Source organism: Pan troglodytes, chromosome 22, assembly GCF_028858775.2.
Source record: "Pan troglodytes isolate AG18354 chromosome 22, NHGRI_mPanTro3-v2.0_pri, whole genome shotgun sequence".
Lineage (NCBI taxonomy): Eukaryota > Metazoa > Chordata > Mammalia > Primates > Hominidae > Pan > Pan troglodytes.
Window position 1 is genome coordinate 44230281 of NC_072420.2, and position 25980 is coordinate 44256260.

A 25980-nucleotide genomic window follows, 5' to 3' on the forward strand; every position below is an offset into this window, starting at 1 on the left:
AATAAAAAAGAATAAATGATGTATGCTATAACACAAATAAACCTTCAAAACACTATGCCAGACACAGAAGACTATATATTATATACATATTATATAATTCTGTTCCTACAAAATATTCAGAAAAGGAAATCTAAAGAGACAGAAAGATCAGTGTTTGCCTGGGGCTGTGCAAGAGAGCAGGGACTAATTGCAACAGATATGTGATGGAAATGTTCTAAAAGTTGATTGGACAAAATCCAACACTCAGTAATTATAAAAATAAATAAATAAATAAAAATTCTCAGTCAGGCCCAGTGGCTCATGCCTGTAATCCCAGCATTTTAAGGAACCAAGGTGGGAGGTTCACTTGACAAGAGAGAGAAGTTGGAGACCAGCCTTGGCAACACAGCAAGACCCTATCTCTACAAAAACTTTAAAAAAAAAACAATTAGCTGTATGGTGGCATATGCCTATAGACTCAGGAGGTTCAGGCAATTGGATCCTTTGGGCCCAGGAGTTCAAGGCTGCAGTGAGCTTTGATCACACTACTGCACTCCAGCCTGGGCTACAGAGTGAGGCCCTGTCTCTGGGAAAAAAAAAAAAAGAAAGAAAAAAGGAACTCAGCAAACTAGGAATAGAGGGGAACCTTCTCAATTTTATAAACGCATCTGCAAAAACCTACAGCTAAAATCATAATTAACGCTGAAAGATTGAATACTTTCCCCTGAGATCAGGAACAAGGCAAAGATATCCACTCTCACCACTCTTATTCAGCACAGTGCTATAGTGCTGGAAGGCCTGGCTACGCGAGAAGGAAAGAGGAAGAAATAAAAGGTATGCAAAGTAGAATGAAGAACTAGAACAGCCCCTATTTGCAGATGACATGATTGTCCATGTAGAAAATCTCAAGAAATCCATAAAAGAACTCCTAGAAGTCAAAAAGAGTTCAGAAAGACTACAGGGGCCGGGTGTGGTGGCTCACACCTGTAATCCCAGCACCAAGAGACCAAGGCAGGCGGATCACTTGAGGTCAGGAATTCGAGACCAGCCTGGCCAACATGGTAAAACTGTGTCTGTACTAAAAATACAAAAATTACCCAGGCATGGTGGCGCGCATCTATAATCCCAGCTACTCGTGAGGCTGAGGCAGGAAAATTGCCTGAACCTGAGAGGCGGAGGTTGTAGTGAGCTGCGATCACACCACTGCACTCCAGCCTGGGGGACAAGAGAAACAAACAAAAAGCAACCACATTTCTATGTGCTAACTAGAAAATGGAAACCAAAATTAAAAACACAATACCATTTACGGTTACTCCAAATAAAATTAAACACTTAGGTAAAAATCTAATACAAATGTGTATGCTGAAAATAATTAGGTAAAAATCTAACACAAATCTAGATGCTGAAAATATAATTATAAACTGCTGATGAAAGAAATTAAAGACAACTTAAAGAAATGGAGAGACATGCTATGTTTATGAATTGAAAGATTCAACATAGTAAAGATATCAATTCTCTACAAACTGATCTACAAATGTACCACAATTTCTATTAAAATCCCAGCAAGGTTTTTGTAGACATAAACAAGCTTACTCTAAAATTTATGCGGAAAAGCAAAGAAGCTAGAATAGTTAGGGCAACTCTGAAAAAGAGGAATGAAATGGGAAGAATCATTTTATCCAGTGTTAAGGCTTACTATGTCGCTACAGTAATCAGAACAATGTATTATTGGTGCAGGAACAGATCAAAGTACCTAAGTAGAGAACCCACAACAGACCCAGGCCAGTATGACTGAATTTTGACAATGATGCAAAAGCAATTCAATGAAGGAGAGAGAGTCTTTTTGAGAAACAGTGCTGAAGCAACTGGACAACGATAAGCCAAAGAAAAAAATATTAACTTGAACTCAATCCTCGTACCTTCTACAAAAATTAACTCAAAATGAATCATAGACCTAAATGTAAAATGTAAAACTATAAAACCATTAAGAAAAAAGAATGGGAGAAAATTGTGGTGACCTAGAGCTGTGTGAAAAATTCTTAGACATAACAACAAGAAAACACTCTATAAAAGGAGAAATCAGTAAATTGGACTTCATTAAAATTTAAAACATTCGCTTTTTGAAAGAACCTGTGAAGATGAAAAGAGCAGCTACAGACTGGGAGAAAAGACTTGCAAAACATATACTCAGCAAAGGACTTCTATCTAGAATATATCAAGAGCTCAAACGCAAAAGTAAAAAAAGAAAAAATCCAATTAGAACATGGGTAAAAGACACGAAAAAAACATTTCATAAAAGAGAATACACAGACAGAAAATAAATGCATGAAATGATGTTCAACATCATTAGCTGTTAGGGAAATGCAAATTAAAACTACAACAAACCTATCAAAATGACTAAAATTCAAAATAGGATAACACCAAATGCTGGTTAGGACATGGAGAAAGTGAATCACTCATACATTTTTGGTGGGACTATAAAATGGTACAGCCACTCTGGAAAACAATTTGGCAATTTCTTCCAAAACTAAATGTGCACTTACCATACAACCCAGTAATTGTACTCTCAGGCATTTATCACACAAAAATAAAGACACACAGTCACACAAAAACCTATACATGGATGTTACTAGTGTCTTTATCAGTAATAGAAAAAAAAACCGTAAGAACTATTCAAACTTCAGTGGAGGAATTACAACATATTGCAAACAAATTGCAATATATACATACCATGGAATATGAGGCAATAAAAATATCTAACGATACATGCAACTTGGATGTATCTGAGTGAAAGTCAGTCTCTGCCAGGCACCCGTGGCTCATGCCTGTAATCCCAGCACTTTGGGAGGACAAGGCCAAAGGATCAATTGAGCCCAGGGGTTCAAGACCAGCCTGAGTAACATAGCGAACCTGTCTCTACAAAAAAAATTAAAAATTAGCTGGGCATGGTGACATGTGCCTGTGGACCTAGCTACTTGGGAGGCTGACATGGGAGGATTGCTTTGGCCCAGGAGGTCAAGGATGCTGTGAGCCATGATCCTGCCACTGCATGTCACTGCCTGGGTGACACAGTGAGACTCTGTCTCAAGGAAAAGTCAGTCGCAAAAGGTTATTCTACGTTATGACATTCTTGAGATAACAAAATTAGAGATGGAAAATGTATTAGTGATTGCCAGGGGCAAGGCAGAGGGAATGGGGTGGATGTGGCTATAAAGGGGTAGCACCAAGGAGCCTTACGGCAATGGTACAGTTCCAAGTGTGGTGGTGGTTACATGAATCTACAAATGTCATAAAATTGCACAGAACTATGTACATACATGCACACACAAATGAGTACATACAGAATTGATGAAATACAAAGAAGTCCAGGTGAAACTGGTGAAACCTGAAAGTTGTTAATTGTACCAATTCCAATTTCCTGGTTTTTATCTTCTACTATAGTTACGCAAGATATCACCACTAGGGGAAACCGGGTGAAGGGTATAGATAACTTCCCTGGACTTTTTGAAACTTCTAGTGAATCTATAAGTAAACACAAAAAAATTTTTTTGTTTCCAGTGGGATTGGACCAAAAAATTTTAACCAAAAAAAAAAAAAGCTGTTTAAATTTACTAAAAACTATCAAACTATACAATTACAATGCAAAAAAATTTTTGTGGTACAAAATATACCTCAATAATGCTGTTTTAAAGAAACAATAATCAAACCCTGATATATTTTCCTGTTTAAAGGAATACTCATACATAACAGTTTATCAAGCACAAAACTCCCAAGATTTCCTCAATATCTTTCTGTAGTTCATTCTGTATTTTAGCTTAACTACAATTTTTCTTTTAAAAGTTTCTTGGCTCACTGCAAGCTCCGCCTCCCAGGTTCACGCCATTCTCCTGCCTCAGCCTCCCGAGTAGCTGGGACTACAGGCGCCCACCACCACGCCTGGCTAATTTTTTGTATTTTCTTTTTTTAGTAGAAACTGGGTTTCACCGTGTTAGCCAGAATGGTCTCGATCTCCCGACCTTCTGATCCGCCCACCTCAGCCTCCCAAAGTGCTGGGATTACAGGCGTGAGCCACCGCGCCCGGCCAATATTCTCCAACAGTTGTGCCTTTACCAGGAAGCTGGGATCTTTTTCCTCTAAAGTTCAAACGTTGCTACTGCCAGGACTCTTTCCTGGCCCAGCCTCCTCACATCATAAGCAGGTATCAAGACCCAGTGCACCTCCTCCACTGACCCAACAAAATCTCTGTGGAGGAAACATCTCCACCATGGCCAGGAACAAAGTCTTCCTTGTTTGAGTAGCCTTTCTCTAGGGGTTCAGAAGCTGCTTGCTCATACATCACACTTTATGATTTGGGTTCCATACTTTGTTTCTGATCTTTTCTTACATATTGAACTCAATAACTTCTGCCTTTTCCTAGTAATTTTTCACTCATACAGAAGTACTTACTAGCAGCCAGGCGCAGTGGCTCACGCCTGTAATCCCAGCACTTTGGGAGGCCAAAGTGGATGGATCACCTGAGGTCAGGAGTTCAAGACCAGCCTGGCCAACATGGCGAAACCTCATCTCTACTAAAAATACAAAAATTAGCCAGGCATGGTGGCACGTGCCTATAATCCCAGGTATCTAGGAGGTGGAGGTTGCAGTGAGCTGAGATTGTGCCACTGCACTCCAGCCTGGATGACAGAGCAAGACTCTGTCTCAAAAAAAAAAAAAAAAGTACTTACTAGCAGTAATCTAATTTAGGATCTAGTCTCTGGATTCTTTCCTGGGTCCTCAATTCTATAATAAGTTTCCAGGGCCAGGTGCAGTGGCCCATGCCTGTAATCCCAGCACTTTGGGAGGCCCAAAGCAGGAGGATCACTTGAGCCCAGGAGTTGAAGACCAACTTGGGCAACATAGTGAGACCCCATCTCTATAAAAAAATTTTAAAAATTGTTTTAAAAATTATACAATAGAATTGTTCTTGTAAAAAATAAAAATTAATTAATTAATTAAATTTAGCTGGATGTCATGGCACATCTCTGTAGTCCCAGCCACTCTGGAGGCCAAGGAGGACGATCACTTAAGCCCAGGAGGTCAAAGCTACCGCAACTATTATTGCACCACTGCACTCCAGCCTGGCAACAGAGCAACACCCTGTCTCAAAAAATAAATAAATAAATAAAATAAGTTTCTAGAGTCCCTCCTCATGATCTGTACAGGCCTCGACAGAGACTACAGCAAAGGCTACAGATAAGGCAGCTGCTAGAAGAGAAATGGCCTTGTTACAGCAACCTTGCAGGAGCTTTCCTCTGTATTCACCTTGCAGGAGCTTCCCTCTGTATTCACCTTGCAGGAGCTTCCCTCTGTATTCACCTTGCAGGGGCTTCCCTCTGTATTCACCTTACAGGGGCTTCCCTCTGTATTCACCTTGCAGGGGCTTCCCTCTGTATTCACCTTGCAGGGGCTTCCCTCTATATTAAATTGGACTATTCAACAAGATTTTTAACTATAAATAGGGAATAGTTGGGTAAAATATTCCCACATTTTAAGGTCAAAGTTCCAGGGCAACAAAACCCTAGCGATTTCAATGCTACTTTACCATGGCTGTTTCCTTCTTCTCAGTATGCATTTACTGGAATGGCTTCTTTTCTTTTTTTTTTTTTTTTGAGACAGAGTCTCGCTCTGTTGCCCAGGCTGGAGTGCAGTGGCACGATTTCGGCTCACTGCAACCTCCACCTCCCAGGTTCAAGCAATTCTCCTGCCTCAGCCAGGCTGGTCTCAAACTCCTGACCGCAAGCGAACCGCCCACCCTGGCCTCCCAAAGTGCTGGGATTACAGGCTTGAGCCACTGTACCTGGCCTGTTAGTACTATTATTATCCAAAATAAAAATATATCCAGGCCCCAAATTTTATAAAAAGTGTCAGAATAGTTCTAGTTCTATGGAAAAGGAAGTTATGCCACACAAAAAGTTAAACTAAGCAATTTTTAAGAAATATTAGTTTCTCTAATATTTATATAAAATATAACTGGCTAAAATAATCCCCAAATTAATTACATGTACTTCTGATTTAATACATCTATGTCCAACTGTAAGATATTATGTACGTGATTTTTTCCTCCGAGACTCTCATCGCTATGGTTTGTCCCCCTGCAAACTCACGTTGAAATTTGATCCCCAATGTGGCACTCTTGAGAGGTGGGGCCTAGTGAGAGGTGTGTGGGTCATGGGAGTGGATTCCTCATGAAGCGATTAATGTGCTCTCTGGAGGGTGAGTGAGTTCTTGTTCTCACAGGAATGGATTAGTTTCCCTGAGAGCAGGTTGGTAAAGAGTCTGGCTTCCTCAGTTTCTCTCTCTTGCTTTCTCTCATCATGTGATCTCATCACACAGCCTGCTCCCCTTCTGTCATGATTTGAAGCAGCCTGAGGCCCTCACCAGAAAAAGATGCCCAATCTTGAACCTTCCAGCCACCAAAATCTTGACATAAATAAACCTCTTTTCTTTATAAATTACTCAGCCTCGCCAGGCGTGATGGCTCACGCCTGTAATCCCAGCCCTTTGGGAGGCTGAGGCGGGCAGATCAAGAGGTCTGGAGATCGAGACCATCCTGGCTAACACGATGAAACCCCGTCTCTACTAAAAATACAAAAACTTAGCCGGCCGTGGTGGCGGCCACCTGTCCCATCTACTCGGGAGGCTGAGGCAGGGGAATGGCGTGAACCCAGGAGGCGGAGCTTGCAGTGAGCCGAGATTGCACCACTGCACTCCAGCCTGGGCGACAGAGCAAGACTCTGTCTCAAGAAAAAAAAAAAAAAAAAATTAATTACTCAGTCTCAGATATTTTGTTATAGCAACACAAAATGAACTAAGATAATTATGAACCTTTATGTTGTAGGGCAGATTTTTAAACATAAAAGTTAAAAGATACCAAGTGAATGATCTACGTGTTAAATGGTTATAAAATCCATCTGTTCAACTACATTCCAACCCACTCAGAATACATACATTTACAAATACAATTTATTGAGGATTAAGAGTAAAAAATTCAGTCCCACTGCTTATCATAAGTGAAAGGCTGTAAGCCAGCCCCACTTTCTGGCTTGGTGAGAGTCTGTCCCTGAGCATGGTACCTTCTTCTCTCTTATGTCGTCGGCCTGCACGGTTTCCAGGCGGGCTTTAAAGTGCTCACAATCCATTTTCAGCTGCTCTAATTCTTGCTCTTTCCTTTCCAGGTCTAGGAGAAAGACATAAAATTACTCAAGATATTTCAAGTCACTAATCTCTCCCTAAGCATCTATTTTGCCCAGTCTTGACTTAGTAAAATGTGTACTAATTTCTTAGGTGAGAATATTTGCATTTCTTGACTTCTAGCCTGTCCTTGAATAACCAATATTCTAAAAGTCCTGCTCTCTAAGTCCATCTCTGTTTTTAACCCACAGCACAAAGGACTTTGGTTGTTTTCTGTTTTGTGTTTTTAAGGTTTCACTTTACTGCCAGACTAGTACTCAAGGCTTCAAGAAAACATGTTATTTAAAGGATGGAAGGCAGAGCTGAGAAGCCCGACTGTCTCATGGCACAGACTTGTCGCTACTCCATGAAAAGCAGAAGGCAGCTCAGGGAGTGCACGGCGCCAGCACAGGCTGATTCACAAAGCTAGTGTCACCCACTGGCAGACTGACTCAATGGGAACAACTGCAGTAGTAGGCACTGGAGGAGGGAAAGAACAGTGATAAAAATGAGAAAATGCTATAGTGAAAGAGTGGAAACTACATACTTCCTCTCCACCGCACTCATTTAGTTGATGAGTCAACAACAGCCAACAAAAATCCCAAAAAAATCCACGTCAATAAATCAAGCAAAAGTACTATCAACTTTAAATTTAAAACTTTATGTTGCAGAAATACTGACATTCGAAAAAACAAATATATAATACAAATTTTTAAGTGTTTGATCTCAAAAGCTAGGAAATTATCAGTTTTTATGCCAACATATACCAAGATTTGAGGGTGCTAAGAGCTAATGGTCTAACTTATTTGATTAAAGTAGCGATGCTTTAGGACAGTGATTCTCAAACTTTAGCGTACATCAGAATCCCTGGAGGACTTGATAATACAGAGTCGGCTGGGTCCCATCCACAGTTTCCAATTTGGAACGTCTGGGGTGAGCCTGAGAATTTACATTTCTAACAAGTTCCCAGATGAGACTCATGCTGCCTGTCTGGGACCCACACTTTGAGAACTACTTCTGGGCAATAACCTGGTCTCTCATCACCAATAAAATAAAATGAACACGCAACACATGACCAGCAACAGCAAACAAGGGAACCCATCCACAGAAATGTGAAAAAGCAAAAAAATGGAGAGTAATGGAAGGCAGCTACCTAATATTTGTCACATGAAGGAATTTCACTTCTTTACACATTCCCTCTCCTAATCCTTGAACTGAGAAAAACACAAGGCAACTCTGGTTATCTGTTTCATTCTTGTACTGTCACTTGCGATGAGTGAGAAAGCCTCAAAGAGCCAGGCGCCTGGAAAACGGAACATTACTCCACCCTAGAGGAGAAAAAGCTCACAGACACTTCCTCAACTATCTGCAAACAAACGAGAAGCGGGTACGGCTTTCGAATCTAGGGGTCTGAGAGGACAAGAGGAAGCCAGAATAAGACACTTGTGGGGACTGCTTAGAACCACACGTGTATCCCCAAAGCTCTAAAGGAAACGTTAAAAAGGAAGGAAGCAAGCAAGCTAGTCTCTAAATTTTCTAGAGACCCCGTCCTAGAAGAAAAATTAGAACCTAAAAGTAAATATTCAGACCAGCTAAACATCATAAAATTGGCTGGCAAAGCTTCTCATAAAATGTGTTTCTTAGGGGCCCGGCTCGGCGGCTTATGCCTGTGTAATTCCAGCACTTTAGAAAGCTGAGGTGGGAGGATCACTTGAGGCCAGGAGTTCGAGACCAGCCAGGGTAAGACTCCCATCTCTTAAAAAAAAAAAAAAGTGGTTCTCAGAAATAGAGCAAAGTGCCTTTGGACTATTTCCTCTCCCTCAAATCACAGTTTCATTTTCTGCTCTTTTAAGAAATATTGTGCCACAATGACTTTCACTGGAATTCTTGATTTTATCCTAATCCCAGCCAAAAAATCAACTAGGAAGCACTATGCTTTAAAAACTACATACTTGCATTATTTGTAACAAAGTTAAATGGAAATACATTATTTATACACATACACACTACAATCATATGAAATACCACCTATGGTCATAGACAAAAATGAACAAACTGAAAAACTGAGATGAAATTTGTGATTTAAAATTTTTTCTTTGCATTTAACTGTTAAATTTGGCTTCTACTATTAAACGGTATATTACTCAAACATGGTAAAAGAGATAGGAAATCTCTACAAGCCTTATCATGTGTAAAAACCTGTGGGAATTAACTTTGACCACCCAAAACGGCTCTCTTGCATTACGGTAATTTCATAATCACTTGTTCCAGACAGCTGTATGCAACCCTAGTGTAAGTTAACATACCAAAGGGACAGGGTTAAAACATCCCACTCTACGATAGGCAATCTCATAGAATTCCAGTCAGTCATCAGGGAGGCCACACCCATCTACGCCAGGCTCCTGGGGAGGTGACAAGTGCCCTTCTGCTGTATGAGGCCGCCACCTTGTGGCCAGATGGGAGCATTGCTGCTGCCTCGGAACAGAACCCTGACCTTGCATTTTCAACTTGGCCCCACTGCATGCATGCTACCTAAATTTTTCTTCTATGCCCACCCTCCAAATGTCTATATGGAATATAGTAGGCAATACATAAATATTTGTCACATAAATTTATTTCACTTCTTTATACATTCCTTCTGCTAATCTTTGAACCAAGAAAAACACATGGCTACTTTATCTGTATGTCTCATTCTCATACAATAAGAATATATTACTTTTATATTTTTTTAAGCCCAGAGACAGAAATAATATGAACAGTGAATATTACAAACAACCTAAATCATAGACCATTTAAACATCTATGTATCTTCTGAAACAACAATTTTTTTTTTTTCCCCGAGACGGTGTCTCTCTGTCAGTGCAGTGGCACGATCTCAGCTCACTGCAACCAACGCCTCCCAGGTTCAAGTGATCCTCTTAACTCAGCCTCCCGAGTAGCTGGGACTACAGGCGCCCGCCACCAACCACGCCTAGCTAATTTTTGTATTTTTAGTAGAGATGGGGTTTCACTATGTTGGCCAGGCTGGTCTTGAACTCCTGACCTCAAGTGATCTGCCCATCTTGGCCTCCCAAAGTGCTGGGATTACAGGCATGAGCTGCTGCACGCAGTCCATAATCCTTTCTTAATACAGGTCTAATAACATGAGAATGGCTGTGTCTCTTGATGCTCAACTTATTCACAGGGAGGGTACAGAAAGCTAGAAATGAAAATAAGGGTTTCTAAAACACTAATCAAAGAAAACTGCACAAACGGCGTCAATTTATCTTACCATTTCTTTATCACCTGGTATGTGAGGTCAGGAGTTCAAGAGCAGCCTAGACAACATGGCGAAACCCCATATCTACTAAAAATACAAAAATTAGCCCAGCGTGGTGGTACACGCCCATAGTCCCAGCTACTCGGGAGGCTGAGGTATGAGGACTGCTTGAACCTGGGAGGCGGAAGTTGCAGTGAGCCAAGATCACGCCAGTGCACTCCAGCCTGGGCGACAGAGCAAGACTTCATCTCAAAAAAAAAAAACAAAAAAAAAAAACTAAAATCAATCTTGCTGAACTCAAATTAATTCTGTTGATTTCCCAAACCAGAGTCAGGGAATTTTGCTTTTCATTCACTGACACACATATATGACATGAATAGCAGAGCGGTCACGGGTGATATTAAAACACTACACACCTCTTCCGCCTCCATCTTGACCACCTTTCCACCTTCTCTGTCCATAAGCTCCCCAAGTGTTTTTTTTCCCTCTACTTTCCTGTGTTCTGCACAATCTCCACCCTGATCTGTGCCCCAAGAGGCAGATGTGAAGACCCACAGTAACAAGGCTCCCTCGTCCTGTGGCTTCCTGTTGGATGCAGTAGCAGCCCCGCAGGAAACTGGAGGACTGGAGAAGATGACTAAGGATGGGACATGTCTCCCCACTCCATCCTCCCTGCTGGGCTTCATCCTCCTGGGTGAGGTCCCAGGTGCTGTCAAGCATCTTGTCTGGAGCAACGCCTCTCACCACGTCTGGTACCTCTCTCCCTTCTGCTCCTTCAGCCCAGGGGAGGCAATGGCGCTCCACTCGTTAGTTCCCGGATGCTTCTTTCTCCAGGCACTGGTTCCCCCAACCCTGATCACACTTTAATCTCTTCACTTTACTCCGTTTACTCCTTTTGTTCCCTGCCAGGATATGGATGTGACACACTCTTCATGTTCTTTTATCTGGGCCACAATAAACTCCGAGTCAAAGTAATAATCCTTTTTTGGTGCTGACTCTTTGGTTCTACTCTTCATGGATATTTCTCAAGTTCTTATTTCTACAGGCTACAAATAATTCTTCCCAGAACTGAAATGGGGGTACCCCATATCAAACTCTCAGGAAATTAATCTCAAAATATCCTACACTTTAGAAATCACATAGCGCAGTGGTTTTCAAATCCTACTGCTAAGAATCTAAGAGTACCTGGGGAACAACTACAGTCCCATAAACATTCAATTAATATCTCCATTTTACAATGTTATTTACAATTTTTATTTGGAAGTAATTTCAAATTCACAAAAACTAATGCCAAAAAAAATTCCTGTTATCTCTCTTTACCCAGACTTACCTACTATTAACATTTTGTTTGCCTCATTTGCTCATCATTCATTTATTTAATTTAAAAAAATTTTTTGAGATGGAGTTTCCCTCTGTTGCCCAGGCTGGAGTGCAGTGACATGATCTCAACTCATTGTCACTTCTGCCTCCTGGGCTCAAGCGACTCTCCTGCCTCAGCCTCCCAAGTAGTTGGGATTACAGGTGTGCTGACCGCGCCTGGCCTTTTGTTTGTTTTTCAGTTTGGGGTTTTTTTTTTTTTTTTTTGAAAAAAAAATTTTAAATACAAAAATGAGCCGGGCATGATGGCGCGCACCTGTAGTCCCAGCTACTCGGGAGACTGAGGCAGGAGAATGGCATGAACCAGGAAGGCTGGGGTTGCAGTGAGTCAAGATGATGCCACTGTACTCCAGCCTGGGTGACAGAGGGAGACTCCATCTCAAAAAAAAAGAAAGAAAAATCTGTTGGTCAAATATCTCACCAGCGTATCATGGCTGCACTAGTTTGCATTCACTGCTGATGTTTTCAATGACCAAAACAAGGCTGGTTCACATTAACATCAAAAAACATATAAACAAATTTTAAAAGGTTAAAATTATTTAACATTTTAATTATTTCAGAAATGAGGCCAAAATTTTAGGTGTGCTGTCAACATACAAAAATAATTCCAGCTCCTCTGAGACTGTCAGTGAATATCTGACTGCCACTAAGGTGCCAAATTGTCAAATGCAGCATAATGCATGAAAAGTGTTTTCTGTAAGACAATGAAGATTTAAACAGACTGAATGGCTTTTTTATTATTTCTCTCCAAAATGAACAATTGCCAATCAAGGAAAGCAAAGAATTGCTCGATCTTAGCGATTTAATTGTAAAACAAAAATACCTGACTCCTCTTATTTCAAGCTTCATATCAGTTTAATTAGAAAGTGTCTTCATGTTGCTAGGTGAACTATTTCAAAACCACCATCTGCAACTCCTTATCTGTGGGATTGTGTCTTCTTGCGACTTCACAAGCAAAACTAAAAACAAACTGGATGCTGAAAGTGATCATCCGAATATCTTCCAAAATCCCTGATACTAAATTTTTGTTTTCATCACACCACCTTCATTGTACTTACTGATTTTATAAGTAAATGTTCTAAAACTTAATTTTAAAAACAAATATCCAGAAAATACAGTTTTCATCTATTTTAAATCTAGAACCATCATATACTATTATATAATTTTTTTTTTGAGACAGAGTCTCACTCTGTCACCCAGGCTGGAGTGCAGTGGTGCGATCTCGGCTCACTGCAAACTCCGCCTCCTGGGTTCACACCATTCTCCTGCCTCAGCCTCCCGAGTAGCTGGGACTACAGGCGCCCACCGCCACGCCTGGCTAATTTTTGTATTTTTAGTAGATACAGGGTTTCGCCATGTTAGCCAGGATGGTCTCGATCTCCTGACCTCGTGATCCACCCACTTCGGCCTCCCAAAGTGCTGGGATTACAGGCATGAGCCACCGTGCCCGACCCATAAAATTTTATTTATAAAAAATAGGATTTTCCTAGTTTTAAACAAATTTTTGATACCCACTGATTTATTCACCACTGTTGGATGAATAAAGCACAAGAAGGGATGAAAGAAAACAGAGGGTGATATCTTACTAAGTACTTAAGTGTCACTACCTTAACAAGTCAAATGGAGGTTCCTATAGTGTTTTCAGGCTTGCTTTTTTTTTTTTTTTTTTTTTGAGATGGAGTCTCACTTTGTCACCCAGTTTGGAGTGCAGTGGCATGATCTGAGCTCACTGCAACCTCTGCCTCCTGGGTTCAAGCGATTCTCCTGTCTCAGCCTCCTGAGTAGCCAGGATTACAGGTACATGCCATCACACCCGGCTAATTTTTGTATTTTTAGTAGAGATGGGGTTTCACCTTGTGGGCCAGTCTGGTCTCGAACTCCTGACCTCAAGTGATCTGCCAGCCTTGGCTTCCCAAAGTGTTGGGATTACAGGCGTGAGCCACCGCACCCGGCCCGGTTTACATCTCTTGCAAACATAGGTGAGTCTTACTTGAACCTCCCTAAACTTTTCCCAAACTCATGAAGTGACAATGGCCGAGCCAGAAGCTAAGCTGCTGGGCTGTGAATTGGAGTCTCTCTTCATTTCCCCAAGGGTTCACATAGTTTCCCACACCATCTGAGGAGGTGTTATTTACCAGGGACTCCTATGAGCCAGTCACAGTGGCACACACCTTACAGAGCTTATCTCATTTTAAGCTTTGCCATAGCCTATGAGGTAAGCATTACTGTCCACATTTTGTAGACACTAATCAGCAGGCAGTATATAGATGATCCTGTATCTCCATACTCTCACTGCCGATCATAAATCATGACACTTTGTCCTGACTTAACCACCGAGACTAATCAAACGTCCCTTCCATTCCATCCATACAGCCACAGTCCCACACACTAATGGAACTCACGACCTTCCTTGATGAATGCTCTAATTCATCTTCCACCCAATTCTTCAAACCTATCCTACACTCACCTATAAAAACCATTCTCCTAAAAAACATCATTTTGATCACTATTTTGATGGTTATTTCCATGTGGTAATTTCCAGTTGACTCTCATCTCAAATTAAAAACAATCTATGATTGTCTTCCATAAACTGCTCATTTTCCATCCCTAATTCTGCTATACCCCCAATCCTTATTCCATACAGCAATCAAACACTAGCTGATGAACCTGCAATCGGTCCTGCTCAATCCCATGTGTGACTTTCACATGCCACCACCCTGGCCTAGAATATCTCCCCTTCTCCTCCTAACAAATCATGCCTCTCCCCAGTACCCATCAACTCCCTAAGACTCTCAGGCAACACCTTCGTCAGTATTATTGCAAACTGCCATTTACCTTGCCCAGTCCTCCCAAAGGTAGATGCTGGGCTAGAATCAAAATCAAGCCCCATTCGCTACTTGATGTGTCACCTCAATCCTCTAGCTGGCTTACAAGTTACTGTATAGCCTAAGCCCATCCAAACAAAACTATATCCACACTCTAAAAGAAACTTCTCAAATCAGGTCTACTCCTTCCCTGCCTGTATTCATTCCTACCTTCAGGTTGCCTTTAGTCACTGCTTAAGATTGGAAGCACATGGTGACTCATGCCTGTAATTCCAGCACCTTGGGAGGCCAAGGCGGGCAGATCACTTGAGGTCAGGAGATCGAGACCAGCGTGGCCAATATGGTGAAATCCTGCCTCTACTAAAAATACAAAAATTAGCCAGGCGTGATGGCAGGCGCCTGTATTCCCAGCTACTCTGGAGGCTGAGGCAGGAGAATAGCTTGAACCCGGGAGGCAGAGGTTGCAGTGAGCTGAGATCACACCACTGCACTCCAGCCTGGGAGACAGAGCCAGACACCATCAAAAAAAAAAAAAAAAAAAAAAAAAACTGGAAGTGCACATTAACCTCTAGAAGCAAAAGGAGTGGATACTGGACAATAGGGCTAGTGGGAGAGTAGAAGAATCAGTATGTCAAACGGCTCTTGCTGCCACAGTACAATCGTGAATTTCCTCTGTAGAGCTCTATTCTTAGAGTCATGTCTAGCATGATTAGTCTAGGAAGACAGGCTCGTGGGAAGGCTTGGGGAGGGCCATCAGATCTAGGCCTTATAAAAAGAAGAATTTTTATTTTTCTTGATGTTGGCTAAATGGTAAAAACTCAAAAGCCAAAATTAGATAAAAGATGCCTTAGGAGGCCACAGTAACCCTCCTGGAACCAGCCCAGCCCAATCTGATCCTTCCTTTCTGTTAACACCACGTTTCCTGGAGCACATGTGAGTTTCATGAGATAGGACTGCAAACTAGAAAGAAGGGCATCAGGCCAGGCGCAGTGGCTCATAACCGTAATCCAGTGCTTTGGGAGGCCGAGGCGGGCAGATCACCTGAGGTCAGGAGTTCAAGACTAGTCTGGCCAACGTGGTGAAACCTGGTCTCTAACTAAAAATACAAAAATTAGCTGGCGTGGTGGCGCACACCTGTAATCCCAGCTACTCACGAGACTGAGGCAAGAGAATCGCTTGAACCCAGGGGGCAGAGGTTGCAGGGTTGCAGTGAGCTGAGATCATGCCACTGCACTCAAGCCTGGGCAACAGAGTGAGACTCGGAAGAAAGAGAGAAAGAGAGACACAGAGAGAGAGAGAGAAAAGGGAAAGGAAGGGAAGGGAAGGGGAAGGGGAGGGAAGGGAAGGGAAGGGAGAAGGAAGGAAGAGAGAGAGAGAAAGAAAGAAGGGCATGCAGAGACAGTAGGGTGCTCCCTCAAGACCAAATAATCAGCCAGGGAGATAATGACAGACAAAATCAGGGGCCGAGATAATGACAGATAAAATCAGGGGCCCTGCACTCCCAACAGCTTATAAAGTAAAATGGAAATAAAACCATGTGTCTGAAGGAGAAGCATAGGGTACCATGACAACATTTCAAAGGAAGATTGATCATGTCGAGGTAGTCAGATTAGGCAGTGACTCTGGGCCGGGGCTGTGCCCAATAATATAAAGCCTTTTAAGCCGTAGTATGGTTTTGCTTAGGTTTTTGGATGATAGTGAGTCTGGGTGGGGTTTTTAGGTTTTTGTTCTTTATCCTAAAAACAAAGAGAAGCTTCTGAAGACTTACGCAGGTGAATGGCATCATCAGATTGAACTGCCACAAACTACTCAGGCTACAGTGTGTCTGAGGGACTGGAGAGTGGCAGTGAGGAGACCGCCAGGAGGAGGCAGAACACAGCAGTGGAGACAGACGCAGGCTGATGATTCAGGATGCATCCATGAAGTAACACTCACAAGACTTACTAGCGGACAGGTTTCATGGGGAGTAGTGAGGAAGAGAGACAGGTAACAAGGAAGACTCCTGGGTCTCTAGTCTGGGTGTTGGTGCTCTGGGGAGACTGAGGCAGGCCAGTGTAAGACAGGGGCAGGGAACAGATAGCATGAGGCAGATATGACAACAGGAAGTAAAAATTAGCTTGAACCGAGAAAGCAAAAGTCTATCCTGACTTCTGTCAGGCTGGAATAACAAACACAGATAAAGTCAGGTGCCAAGTTAACAGAAAATATCTCTCAAAGACAATGCAACTGTAAAGTGTCATAATGACCTCTTCTTTGAGTGACTGCTAACTTCTTATTAACCGAGAAGCCTTATTCCGTAAAATCCCAGACTCGCAGAAATTTTGTTGTTTGAAATTATACAAGTAAGAAGATCCCACTCTTGCCTGCAGGATCTAAGTCACTGTGACACAGAAAAGAACCCTATTTCCAGCTACTGCAGAGCTTCAAGTAAGGGATTTCTAGAACAATGTTCCACGTCTATTTGAACGTTGTAGTTTTCAAGGAAACGGGACCTGGGTCCACTTCGCAGTCAGACTTAATATTGGTCCCTTTAGACACAGTTCTATTTTGCTTCATTTATGCTTCACCTAATACCACTCTGTCTCCAAGTCCTACAACAACTCCATCCTCTTTTTTGTTGAGATGCCCCACAGTTTCTCGGTGTTCTGGTATGGTCTTCCTCATTGCAAAGAGCCATAAACCTCACTCTGTCAGACTGTGGGTCTGTTCCTGGTGACCTTAGACTGATTAGGCTAGGGCAGACATTTAGAATTTGAAATAATCATGAAACAAGCAGGAAGAAATGCCAAGTAGGAGTCAGGCACAAGGCCGTGAGCTTGGAGAGTTCTGGGCTAGAGAGTAAATCCAGCAGCCACTGGCATCAAGATGGTAACTGAAGCTGTGAGTGTGCATGAGACTGCCTAGGGAGAAGCCATGGGGTGAGGCAAGAAGCGGGGCCTAGGCCTGAGCCTCAAGCCCTATTTGAAGGCTGCAAAGCAGAGAAGGATAAATTTCAGCAAAGGGGAATAAGCAGGAATTGCCAGAGAGACTATGGGAAAAAAGGTGACTCTATAGCCTGGGAAAGGCCGGGACTATGAGATAAGATCTCCCAAAGTCAGACTGTGATCAAGTGACCACAGATTTGTTTGTGGCCCTCACTCGGTTTGATTTTGGCAGCGGGACTGATCACTAAAGACACTCACGTTAACTAACTCATGAGACCCTGATGTATTTTTTAGAATGCCAGTTTATTAATTTACAGTGAGAATATAACCAACCAGCAGGCTGCCATACGCTGCTACTGGTGTATGCCTATTTACCTTCCTTTCCTGAAGATAAATGCACAAGGAATGACTAATCTCAGAAAGTTGCTGGATGAGCATGAAATCAAAACTAGAGAAATTAGAAGTCAATGACCTGGCATTTTGGCAACCAATGACACGCCATGTATCTGGCAGAGTCCCAGTGGGAAAGAGAAATCAACCCAGATGTTGAGACTTTTCTGAAGGGAGCACTTACAGAGGGGAGAGCAGAGATAACAGAACCACCAAGGGACAGCAAGGTACCCAGGGACTAGCAACAGCCCTACAGCCACAGGAGCAGGGGCAGTCCAGCAAGAGCTAGGACTACGGAAGAGGCCTCTAGACAGGAGTCTCTGTTGTGGAGGGATGCAGCTACTGCCACAAAACAGCAGCAAAGCAGGGAGGGAGCAGGAAGAAACACCCAACCTCTCTCTCCACCTAGCAATGCCTTCCATTGGTGAGCCCCACTGGCAGCCAGCAAGGGAACCAGGAGAGCCCCATCTGCAGGGATCTACCTCCCAGAGCACACCACAGGGCAGAGAAGACTGGATCCAAGGACTTCGGAGAGAATATCAACAGGACAAGGTACGGTGGACGAGAACTGTCCCTTCTAACTGGATGTGGCTGGCCCACTGACCAGATACGTTTGCACATGCCAGAAACTCATATTCTTGGGGTGAGCTATCTTCTTGTCTGGACGAGTGCTACACCTACCTGGGCCCCCTGGATGCACCTTTTCTAGAGGGCACACAGGGAGGGATAACAACCAAATGTCATGCAGTAAATTGGCCTTTACCGTCAAAGGCTGATTTAATCATGATTTGGCCTCAGTCAAGCAAGTGCTGAGACAATCTCAGAGTATGTCCAGGAACTTCAATAGGCTCCTAAACTGGTATTCAACATAACAGCTCAGCTCAAATCTCAAAAGTCTGAATGGACACCAGAAAGCCTAAACTTCAATCAGTTCTAGATACTGGCTCACCCATCCACCTAAAGATAAGTGAACACACTTCCAGCTATCTCTACTGACAAGTAAACTCCATGCAAGGTTTCCATTTGGCAAGATCCTTAACTTACACAGTAAGTACTTAATTTTCAGAATAGAGCTTTTCAGTTATCAAAAGTATAAAATTCTTCTGCCAATGAAGAGAGTGAGAGAGAAAGAGAAGCTGTTAATAGATGCTCAGAAAACTGGCAACCAACTTATATACCAACTTACATATGTCCAAGTCACTACATTGAGGAAACCTCCCTTTCTTAGGTCATCAGACTCTCCCAAATATCATCACAAGGACTGCAAGAGTACCTTAAAATTCGTTTACAATTATTTACCTAGGGTAAATCTGCTAGAACAAATTACTGTTACCACCAATGACTGCTGAAAATGAAGACTCACTTTTTTCTACAATCTTTAATTTCTGGAAGCTCTCCAGCACCTCCCCATTTAGTATTCTGGGTAAGAAGTCCCGTATTTGCATCACTTCAGTTGTCAGCCGTTCCAGATCCTTCTTTCTGACTTTAACAAATTCCTCTTTAGTTCCCATGTGCTAAAAGAACAAGCAGATCTTATTATATTTCTCTTCACATGACAAAAAAAACAACAGCTCAAGTTAACTTGCTTTTCTTTCACACCTCTTATGTGCATCGTTGTTTCAAATCATGTCTCTACCTACTGTATATTCTGCTATAGATATATTTTATGTACATATAAACATTTTGAAAGCTGAAGCTTCAGCCTTCAAAAAGGGAGCCAGATGTTAAAAATAATAAGGACAAACAGGCCAGGCATGGTGGCTCACACTTGAAATCCCAGGAATTTGGGAGGCCAGGAGTTCAAGACCAGTCTGAGCAACACAGAGAGACCCTGTCACTACAAAAATATGAAAACGTGCCCAGGAGGCCCGGCGCAGTGGCTCACGCCTGTAATCCCAGCACTTTGGGAGGCCGAGGCGGGTGGATCACCTGAGGTCAGGAGTTCAAGACCAGCCTGACCAGTATGGTGAAACTCCATCTCACTAAAAATACAAAAATTAGCCAGGTGTGGTGGCCGGCGCCTGTACGCAGCAGGCTGACACGGGAAGAAGGCTTGAGCTCAGGAGTTGGAGGCTGCAGTGAGCTATGATCGTGCCACTGCACTCCAGTCTGGGCAACAGAGCAAGACCACGAAAAAGAAAAGTCATACAAGAGCTCTACTCCTAAAAGTCAAAGAAAACGCCTGCAACTTTTTATCACTGCAGCACCAAACTAATCAGGAGGAACAGGAAGTCATCTGGTTTCCTACTGGGTTTGCCAAGCCCTCCGCCCGTGATCTCATCTACTGTTCACCCCAAGCCTCCAAGATTGTCTAGATGGAAATTAAGGCACGGGAGCTAGATGACTCTCAATGCAGCACAATTAATAACGGGTGGAAGCAGGATGTGAACACGGATCTGGCCCCAGTCCAAGCGCCTTCTCCATCGCATGCAATCAGTTACAGTTATAAAATCGATGGAGGGCAGATTCTCTCTAAGCCTGACGCTAAGTCCCGAGGCAGGGGGCCAGGGCCTTCGGAGGGGAACTGGGCTTCCACAGGGCAGAGAGGAGAGTGACCATCCATCCCACGCTCCCATGCCCGCTTTGGCGCCACTGAGTGCCCCCACCACGCGCAGCCTCACAGACCGGGTCCCCGCGTGGGTTTGGAGGCGAAGTCGCCTCCCGCCCAGGTCTCCACCCCGCTCCGGCCCAGCCCACGCCGTTAGGGGAGGAAGTCTCCAGGCTTCCCCCAAGCACGCGACAGCGAGCCGTCTCCGAGCGCACGGGGCAAGGCCCTGAGGGGAGCGAATGGCGACGGTTCAACACGCTGGCATAGGCCAGGGCTTCCTCACTAACCCGGCAGGCCTCCTCAGCGGCGCCCGCTTCGCCCATGGCCGCTGCCGCCTCCGCTCCGTTCGCCTGAGCGTCGGCGCGCCCTCTGACCCCGGCGCGCCCTCTGACCCCTCACGCCAGAAAGCGCGGGAACGAATCCACGCCGGGGGTCGGGAACGGAGAGCCGCCAGGCCCAAACCTCACAGAATTTGCGCAGTATTCTCGGCCTTGAGAGCGAGGAGTGGCCTTGGCGAGGTCCCTCTTTGGCTCTTCTGGCTTAGCCGGGGTTTTAAACTTGTTATCTGCAAAGCAGAAGGAAAGTCAGCCCCTGATGTAAGTGTCAAGTAAAATAAATCGGATGGGTCCTTTCCTGTTTGGCGAGGAATGCTACACTAAGGGGGACTGCGTTCAAATGGGCAGTCTGCTGGAAACCTCGCCTCCGCCGTTCGCCTTCCCTCGCTCGGATTCAGGCGCTTTTACGTTAAGGGTTGAATTTTTGTGTCAACAGGCACCTCGGGAGGTCGCCCAGACAACTGAGCGGAGCAACTGAGATAAGCCCCGCTACGTGTGGAGTGACCTAGTCCATTAACTTGCCCCAGCACGCCCGCTAAGTCCGCAAAATATAGGATGGCCTCGGGTTTTAGATGAACCCAAAGCTAAGATTTCTTCCCTCTCTGGAATTAGCAAGCAGCCCGCCCTGCCCAACTCCCCTGGAAGCGCGCGTGCTCGCCAGGCCTCGGGACGCCTGCGCGGGCGCCCCTGCACTGGCACCAGGGCTCCGGGGTAGGGGCGCACCGGTCTGCCCAAGCCTCTGCAGGCACTGGAGGAAGGCGAGCCCTCCACCCGCTCAACAGGCCCCAGTGCCGGCCTTTCCTTCCAGTCTCAACTCCACCCGGGGGCCCGGGGGCTCCACAGTTAAAAACTCCATGCCACGGAGATCGCAGGTGAGCTGCTGGCTCAACGGGGTGTGCTAAATGGGATTAAAGATCCTAGACTGTGGCCAGGCGCGGTGGCTCAAGCCTGTAATCCCAGCGATCAGGGAGGCCGACGCGGGAGGATTGCTTGAGCCCAGGAGTTTGAGACCAGCTTGGGCAACATAGCGAGACACCGTCTCTACAAAAAAATAACAAATAGTGGGGCGTGATGGCGCGCGCCTGTAGTCTCAGCTACTTGGGCGGTCGAGATGGGAGGATCGCTCGAGTCTGGCAGGTCGAGGCTGCAGTGAGCCAGGATCACCGCCAAGATCGCGCCACTGCATTCCAACCTGGGCGACAGAGGGAGACCCTGTCTCAAAAACAAACAAAAAAATCCTAGACCGTTTACAAACAGCCTTCCGTCTCTTCCTGGCCAAGTCCTAACCCTGGCTCACCTCGCCGTCTACAGCCTGAATTTTGGCAACCGAAAGGCAGCGCCGGCGCCACGTGCACACGGGCTGGGCCGCTCAGCCAGCTGCCAGGGCCACTGCCGCGCTCACTCCCAGAGCGCGCTGCGAGCCGCGGCGCCTTTGTGACGCCATCAGCCCGCGCGCCGCCGCCACCGCCTTCTGTGCAGTCGCGGCCCGGGCGGACGGTGGCTGGCTGCTCCGCAGCGCTCGGCTGGCGGCAGCGGCACCGCGGGTTGCGCGGCCGGGGATGCTCCAGCGGGCGCGATGGCCCCCGCCATGCAGCCGGCCGAGATCCAATTTGCCCAGCGGCTGGCGTCCAGCGAGAAGGGCATCCGGGACCGAGCGGTGAAGAAGCTGCGCCAGTACATCAGCGTGAAGACGCAGAGGGAGACAGGTGGGCGCACGGCCGCGGTCAGCCGCGCCACATGGCGGGCCGGGGGCCGGGGCTGGGGCTAGGGCCCCGGCACGGAATGCGGCTTCCACGTGTTGTCGTGACACCCAGCGTGTGCTTCGGTTTCCGCGCTGCCGGAACCGCTTCTTGCTGTGTCTAGTGCCTTTTTACACTTAAGGAAACGGGTTGAGGGGGTTCCGTTACTTATGAAAGTCACAGTAAGCAGGGAAGCTGAGAAAAGATCCACATGGGTCCGATTCCCCAGCCGGCATCTCGAATCACTGGGCTGCCCTGATTTGCCCTGGTGTCCGGTCGGTGATTGCCGCCTTCCTTTGACCAGCACCTTTACGTGACGGGGCTGCAGGAGAGAAGACAGACAAAATCACTACCCTCGAGGATCTATTAGTAATAAAGCAAGGAGGCAAACAGGCAAATAAAGTAGACCTTGTGTAAGTGTAGTAAAGGAAATGAAAACCAGGTAGTAGGCCGGTGTCTCACGCATGTAATCCCAGCACTCTGGGAAGCCGAGGCGGGCGGATCACCTGAGGTCGGGAGTTCGAGACCAGCCGGACCAACATGGTGAAACCCCGGCTCTACTAAAAATACAGAATTAGCCGGGCATGGTGGTGCATGCCTGTAATCTCACTACTCGGGAGGCTGAGGCAGGAGAATCGCTTGAACCTGGGAGGCGGAGGTTGCCGTGAGCCGAGATCGCACCATTGCACTCCGGCCTGGGCAACAAGAGCGAAACTCCGTCTCGAAAAGAAAAAAGGAAAAAGAAAACCAGATAATAGCAAAAAGGGAAGGAGGTTGCTCTTCTTGATAGGCTGTGCTGGGAAGGCCTCTCTGGGGTGATATTCAGCTCAGATCTGAAGAGAAATGAGCGGAAACCGCCTATGCAGAGGCAGGAAAGAGCTTCACGTGCCCTAGGAGTGGTTTGAAAGACCAATAAGTTGGGGTTGGGGGGGGGCGAGTGTTATGAGATGAAGTTGGAGATGTAGGCAGTGGCCAGATCACACAGGGCTTTGTAGTTTAGATTTTAACGGCACTGCTGTTGGATGATTTCATTTACCTGATCCAAAAATACTTTCTATAAACTCTTGAGTGAGCCCATACAATATGAACTACAATGTGTAATAGAGGTTTTAAGATAAAGTTTGATTTAGTTACTGATGGTACTAATACATTTAGAATCTGCTTAAAAGAACAGATATTATCTCCCCCATCACTGACATTCTCAGTTTGTTTTATTTTTAAGAGAAATCACCAGACTACCCAAAAAAAGAAAATACACTTTCCTGGGAAGTCTGATAGAAAAAGGAATAAAGACCAAAATTCCTGACTTTGATTCTGTTAAGAATCTCCCCAAGAGATTTTGTTTAGTCTCACAGTTCCAGGTACCCCATATATGCTGATGGTTTCTAAACCTAAATTGTTGACCCAGCCCATTCCTACTTGCAGCTCAGATGTGCCTTGCTAGCCTGGCTTCTCTACCTGGCACCTCACACTCAGGATGCCAAAAAAAGTTCTGTTTTCTTTCCCCGAAATCCTGTCCTCTGCTGCTGCTCCACAGCCACCTGTTTTCTTTTCTTTTGGTTGCTGGTTCCCACCAGCCATTCAGATTCCAGCTGGATACACGGGATTGTCCTGGACTCCTCTGAATTCCTCATCCTCTTCCCCTGGCTCACATCCAGTGGGAGGACCCCCGTCCTCCCTCGTTCACCTCCTGATGAAATAAATTCTTGACCGTGGGCTCTTTGTATCTCACCGAAACTTCTGCGCCCGCATATTCCCCAACTGGTCTCCTTAACTTCATTTGTGTCCCCAGGAATCTGTCCTCCACAGACCAGCCCAGGGTCATCTTCCTAAAACAAATCTGATCCCACATCACCAATATTTTTTGAAATTCAGTGTCTGCAAGTCATGATCTGTCCTCAGGTGCTCTTCCTGCCTAAGCCCCGTGTAACTGCTTCATGTTCCGTCAACACAATCGGTCATGGTTCTTGGTGTACAGCACACAATTTCTCACCTCTCTGCCTTTGCTTCTCCTGTTCACTCTGCAAAGAATCCCACACCTTCTTCACTGCCAGCATTCAGTTCAGTATCACTTCCTTCAAAAAGCCTCCCCTAGCATCTTGCCCTACTCCTCCAGGGTTCTAAAACATCCATTGTGTCTCTGTTGTAGCACTTAGCTACATTGCTTCTTAATTATCAATGTGTCATCCTTCTCCCGAAACACCGTAAGCTTCCATCTGTTTTCTTAGCCAGAAGTGGGAGTACATGCAACCGTAAAAGGTCTTGGCCTATACAAGAGTGGAAGACCAGAGGCAATACTTATGGTGCTAAGACAGCCTAGACAGAGCCTTTTGCTCAAACCCTTTGGTGAGCCAGCCCAGGATTTGCAAATGCAGAGGTTATGCGGGGGCCTAAGACCAGTTTACACCAGTGCTCCAGAGTCCTGTCTGGTTAGTGCCTATCACACCCAGAGTGACTTGTCTTGTATATCTTGTTCACCACCACATTGCATGGAGTACAGTGGGCCTTCAGAAAATAACTCCGCAGCATGAACGTCGTGGACAGTGATAATGGGACAAGAAAACACAAGGTCTCCACCACAGCTATGCCCCATCACAATTACAGCACAAGTTTGGAAATAACTTGGCCTGACATTCGACTCCCGATGACAGGCTCCAACTTTTCTGCATCTTGTCTTAGGCATCATAAAGGAAATGTGAGCTATCACTCTTCCTGAAACATGAGCTGTTCTGCAGCAACATCAATAGATAGCTTTGTCATTTTAAAAATAAATTGGAAATCTTTGTATTGCTTTAAGTAACAGAGTGTTGCGCTCATGCTTTAACTGTTCAAGTTGGGTGCTCACAGTCATAAAATGATCACTCTCCATGGCTTTCATCCATAAGAGCTTATTTGTCCCAATTCATTCATTCATTCATATATTTAGCAAACATTTATGGAGTGCCAACTGTGTACTATTATGTATGCTATTCTTGGCACTGGGAATATAGCAGTGAACAAAACAGACCATCCCTGCCTATCTCATCAGTTCTGCAACTTTAAAAATATTGACTAAAATAGGGAGGCATCCCAAAATCAACCCGGTGACAATTTCATTTGTATCATTGCTTTCTTTTTGGCAACATACAAAATAACAGTACATCTTATGGTTGATGCTATATTAGATTCAGTGTAGATGATGGAGGAAATAAGTTTTTTTATAATGATGGGGTTAGGGTTGTCTCTATCCAAGAGTTATAATAAATAGAAGTTGTGGATGTTCTGACACTGGGGTGTGTTCAAGTATAACACTTTACCCCCATCTAAAATGGCTTCTGGGCTCATTGCGTGGTGAGAGTAGCTGTTGGATTTGCTCATTTCAAAACTTACTGATATTTCACATGTCTACATGTCTC

The 25980-nt window shown here is 44.8% G+C and overlaps 2 protein-coding genes across 8 annotated transcripts in view; one reads left to right on the forward strand and one right to left on the reverse strand.

Annotated features, from left to right (window-relative positions):
* The window catches only part of HSF2BP (heat shock transcription factor 2 binding protein), a 128014-nt gene extending 105692 nt beyond the window's left edge, over nucleotides 1-22322 (reverse strand). For 3 of the 7 annotated variants that reach the window (XR_008541557.2, XM_009439958.4, XM_054675313.2), the window contains exons 1-4: nucleotides 22144-22264; nucleotides 20799-21076; nucleotides 19327-19477; nucleotides 7092-7195 (exon numbers count right to left, since the gene is read on the reverse strand). Coding sequence is in view for 4 of the 7 variants with exons in the window: in XM_009439958.4 (XP_009438233.1) it covers nucleotides 7092-7195; nucleotides 19327-19477; nucleotides 20799-20834 (291 nt within the window). In the remaining 3 variants the exon portion in view is untranslated. Of the gene's footprint in view, nucleotides 1-7091; nucleotides 7196-19326; nucleotides 19478-20798; nucleotides 21077-22143 lie in introns of all 7 variants that reach the window. The other 4 variants (XR_010154406.1, XR_008541558.2, XM_531485.8 and 1 more) reach the window with 3 other exon arrangements.
* Nucleotides 22323-22421: 99 nt separating this feature from the next.
* RRP1B (ribosomal RNA processing 1B) overlaps nucleotides 22422-25980 on the forward strand; it is a 36366-nt gene continuing 32807 nt past the window's right edge. Inside the window, exon 1 of the mRNA XM_001144331.7 lies at nucleotides 22422-22552. Within this exon, the coding sequence (XP_001144331.4) occupies nucleotides 22423-22552 (130 nt within the window). The 5' untranslated portion in view covers nucleotide 22422. The remainder of the gene's footprint in view (nucleotides 22553-25980) is intronic.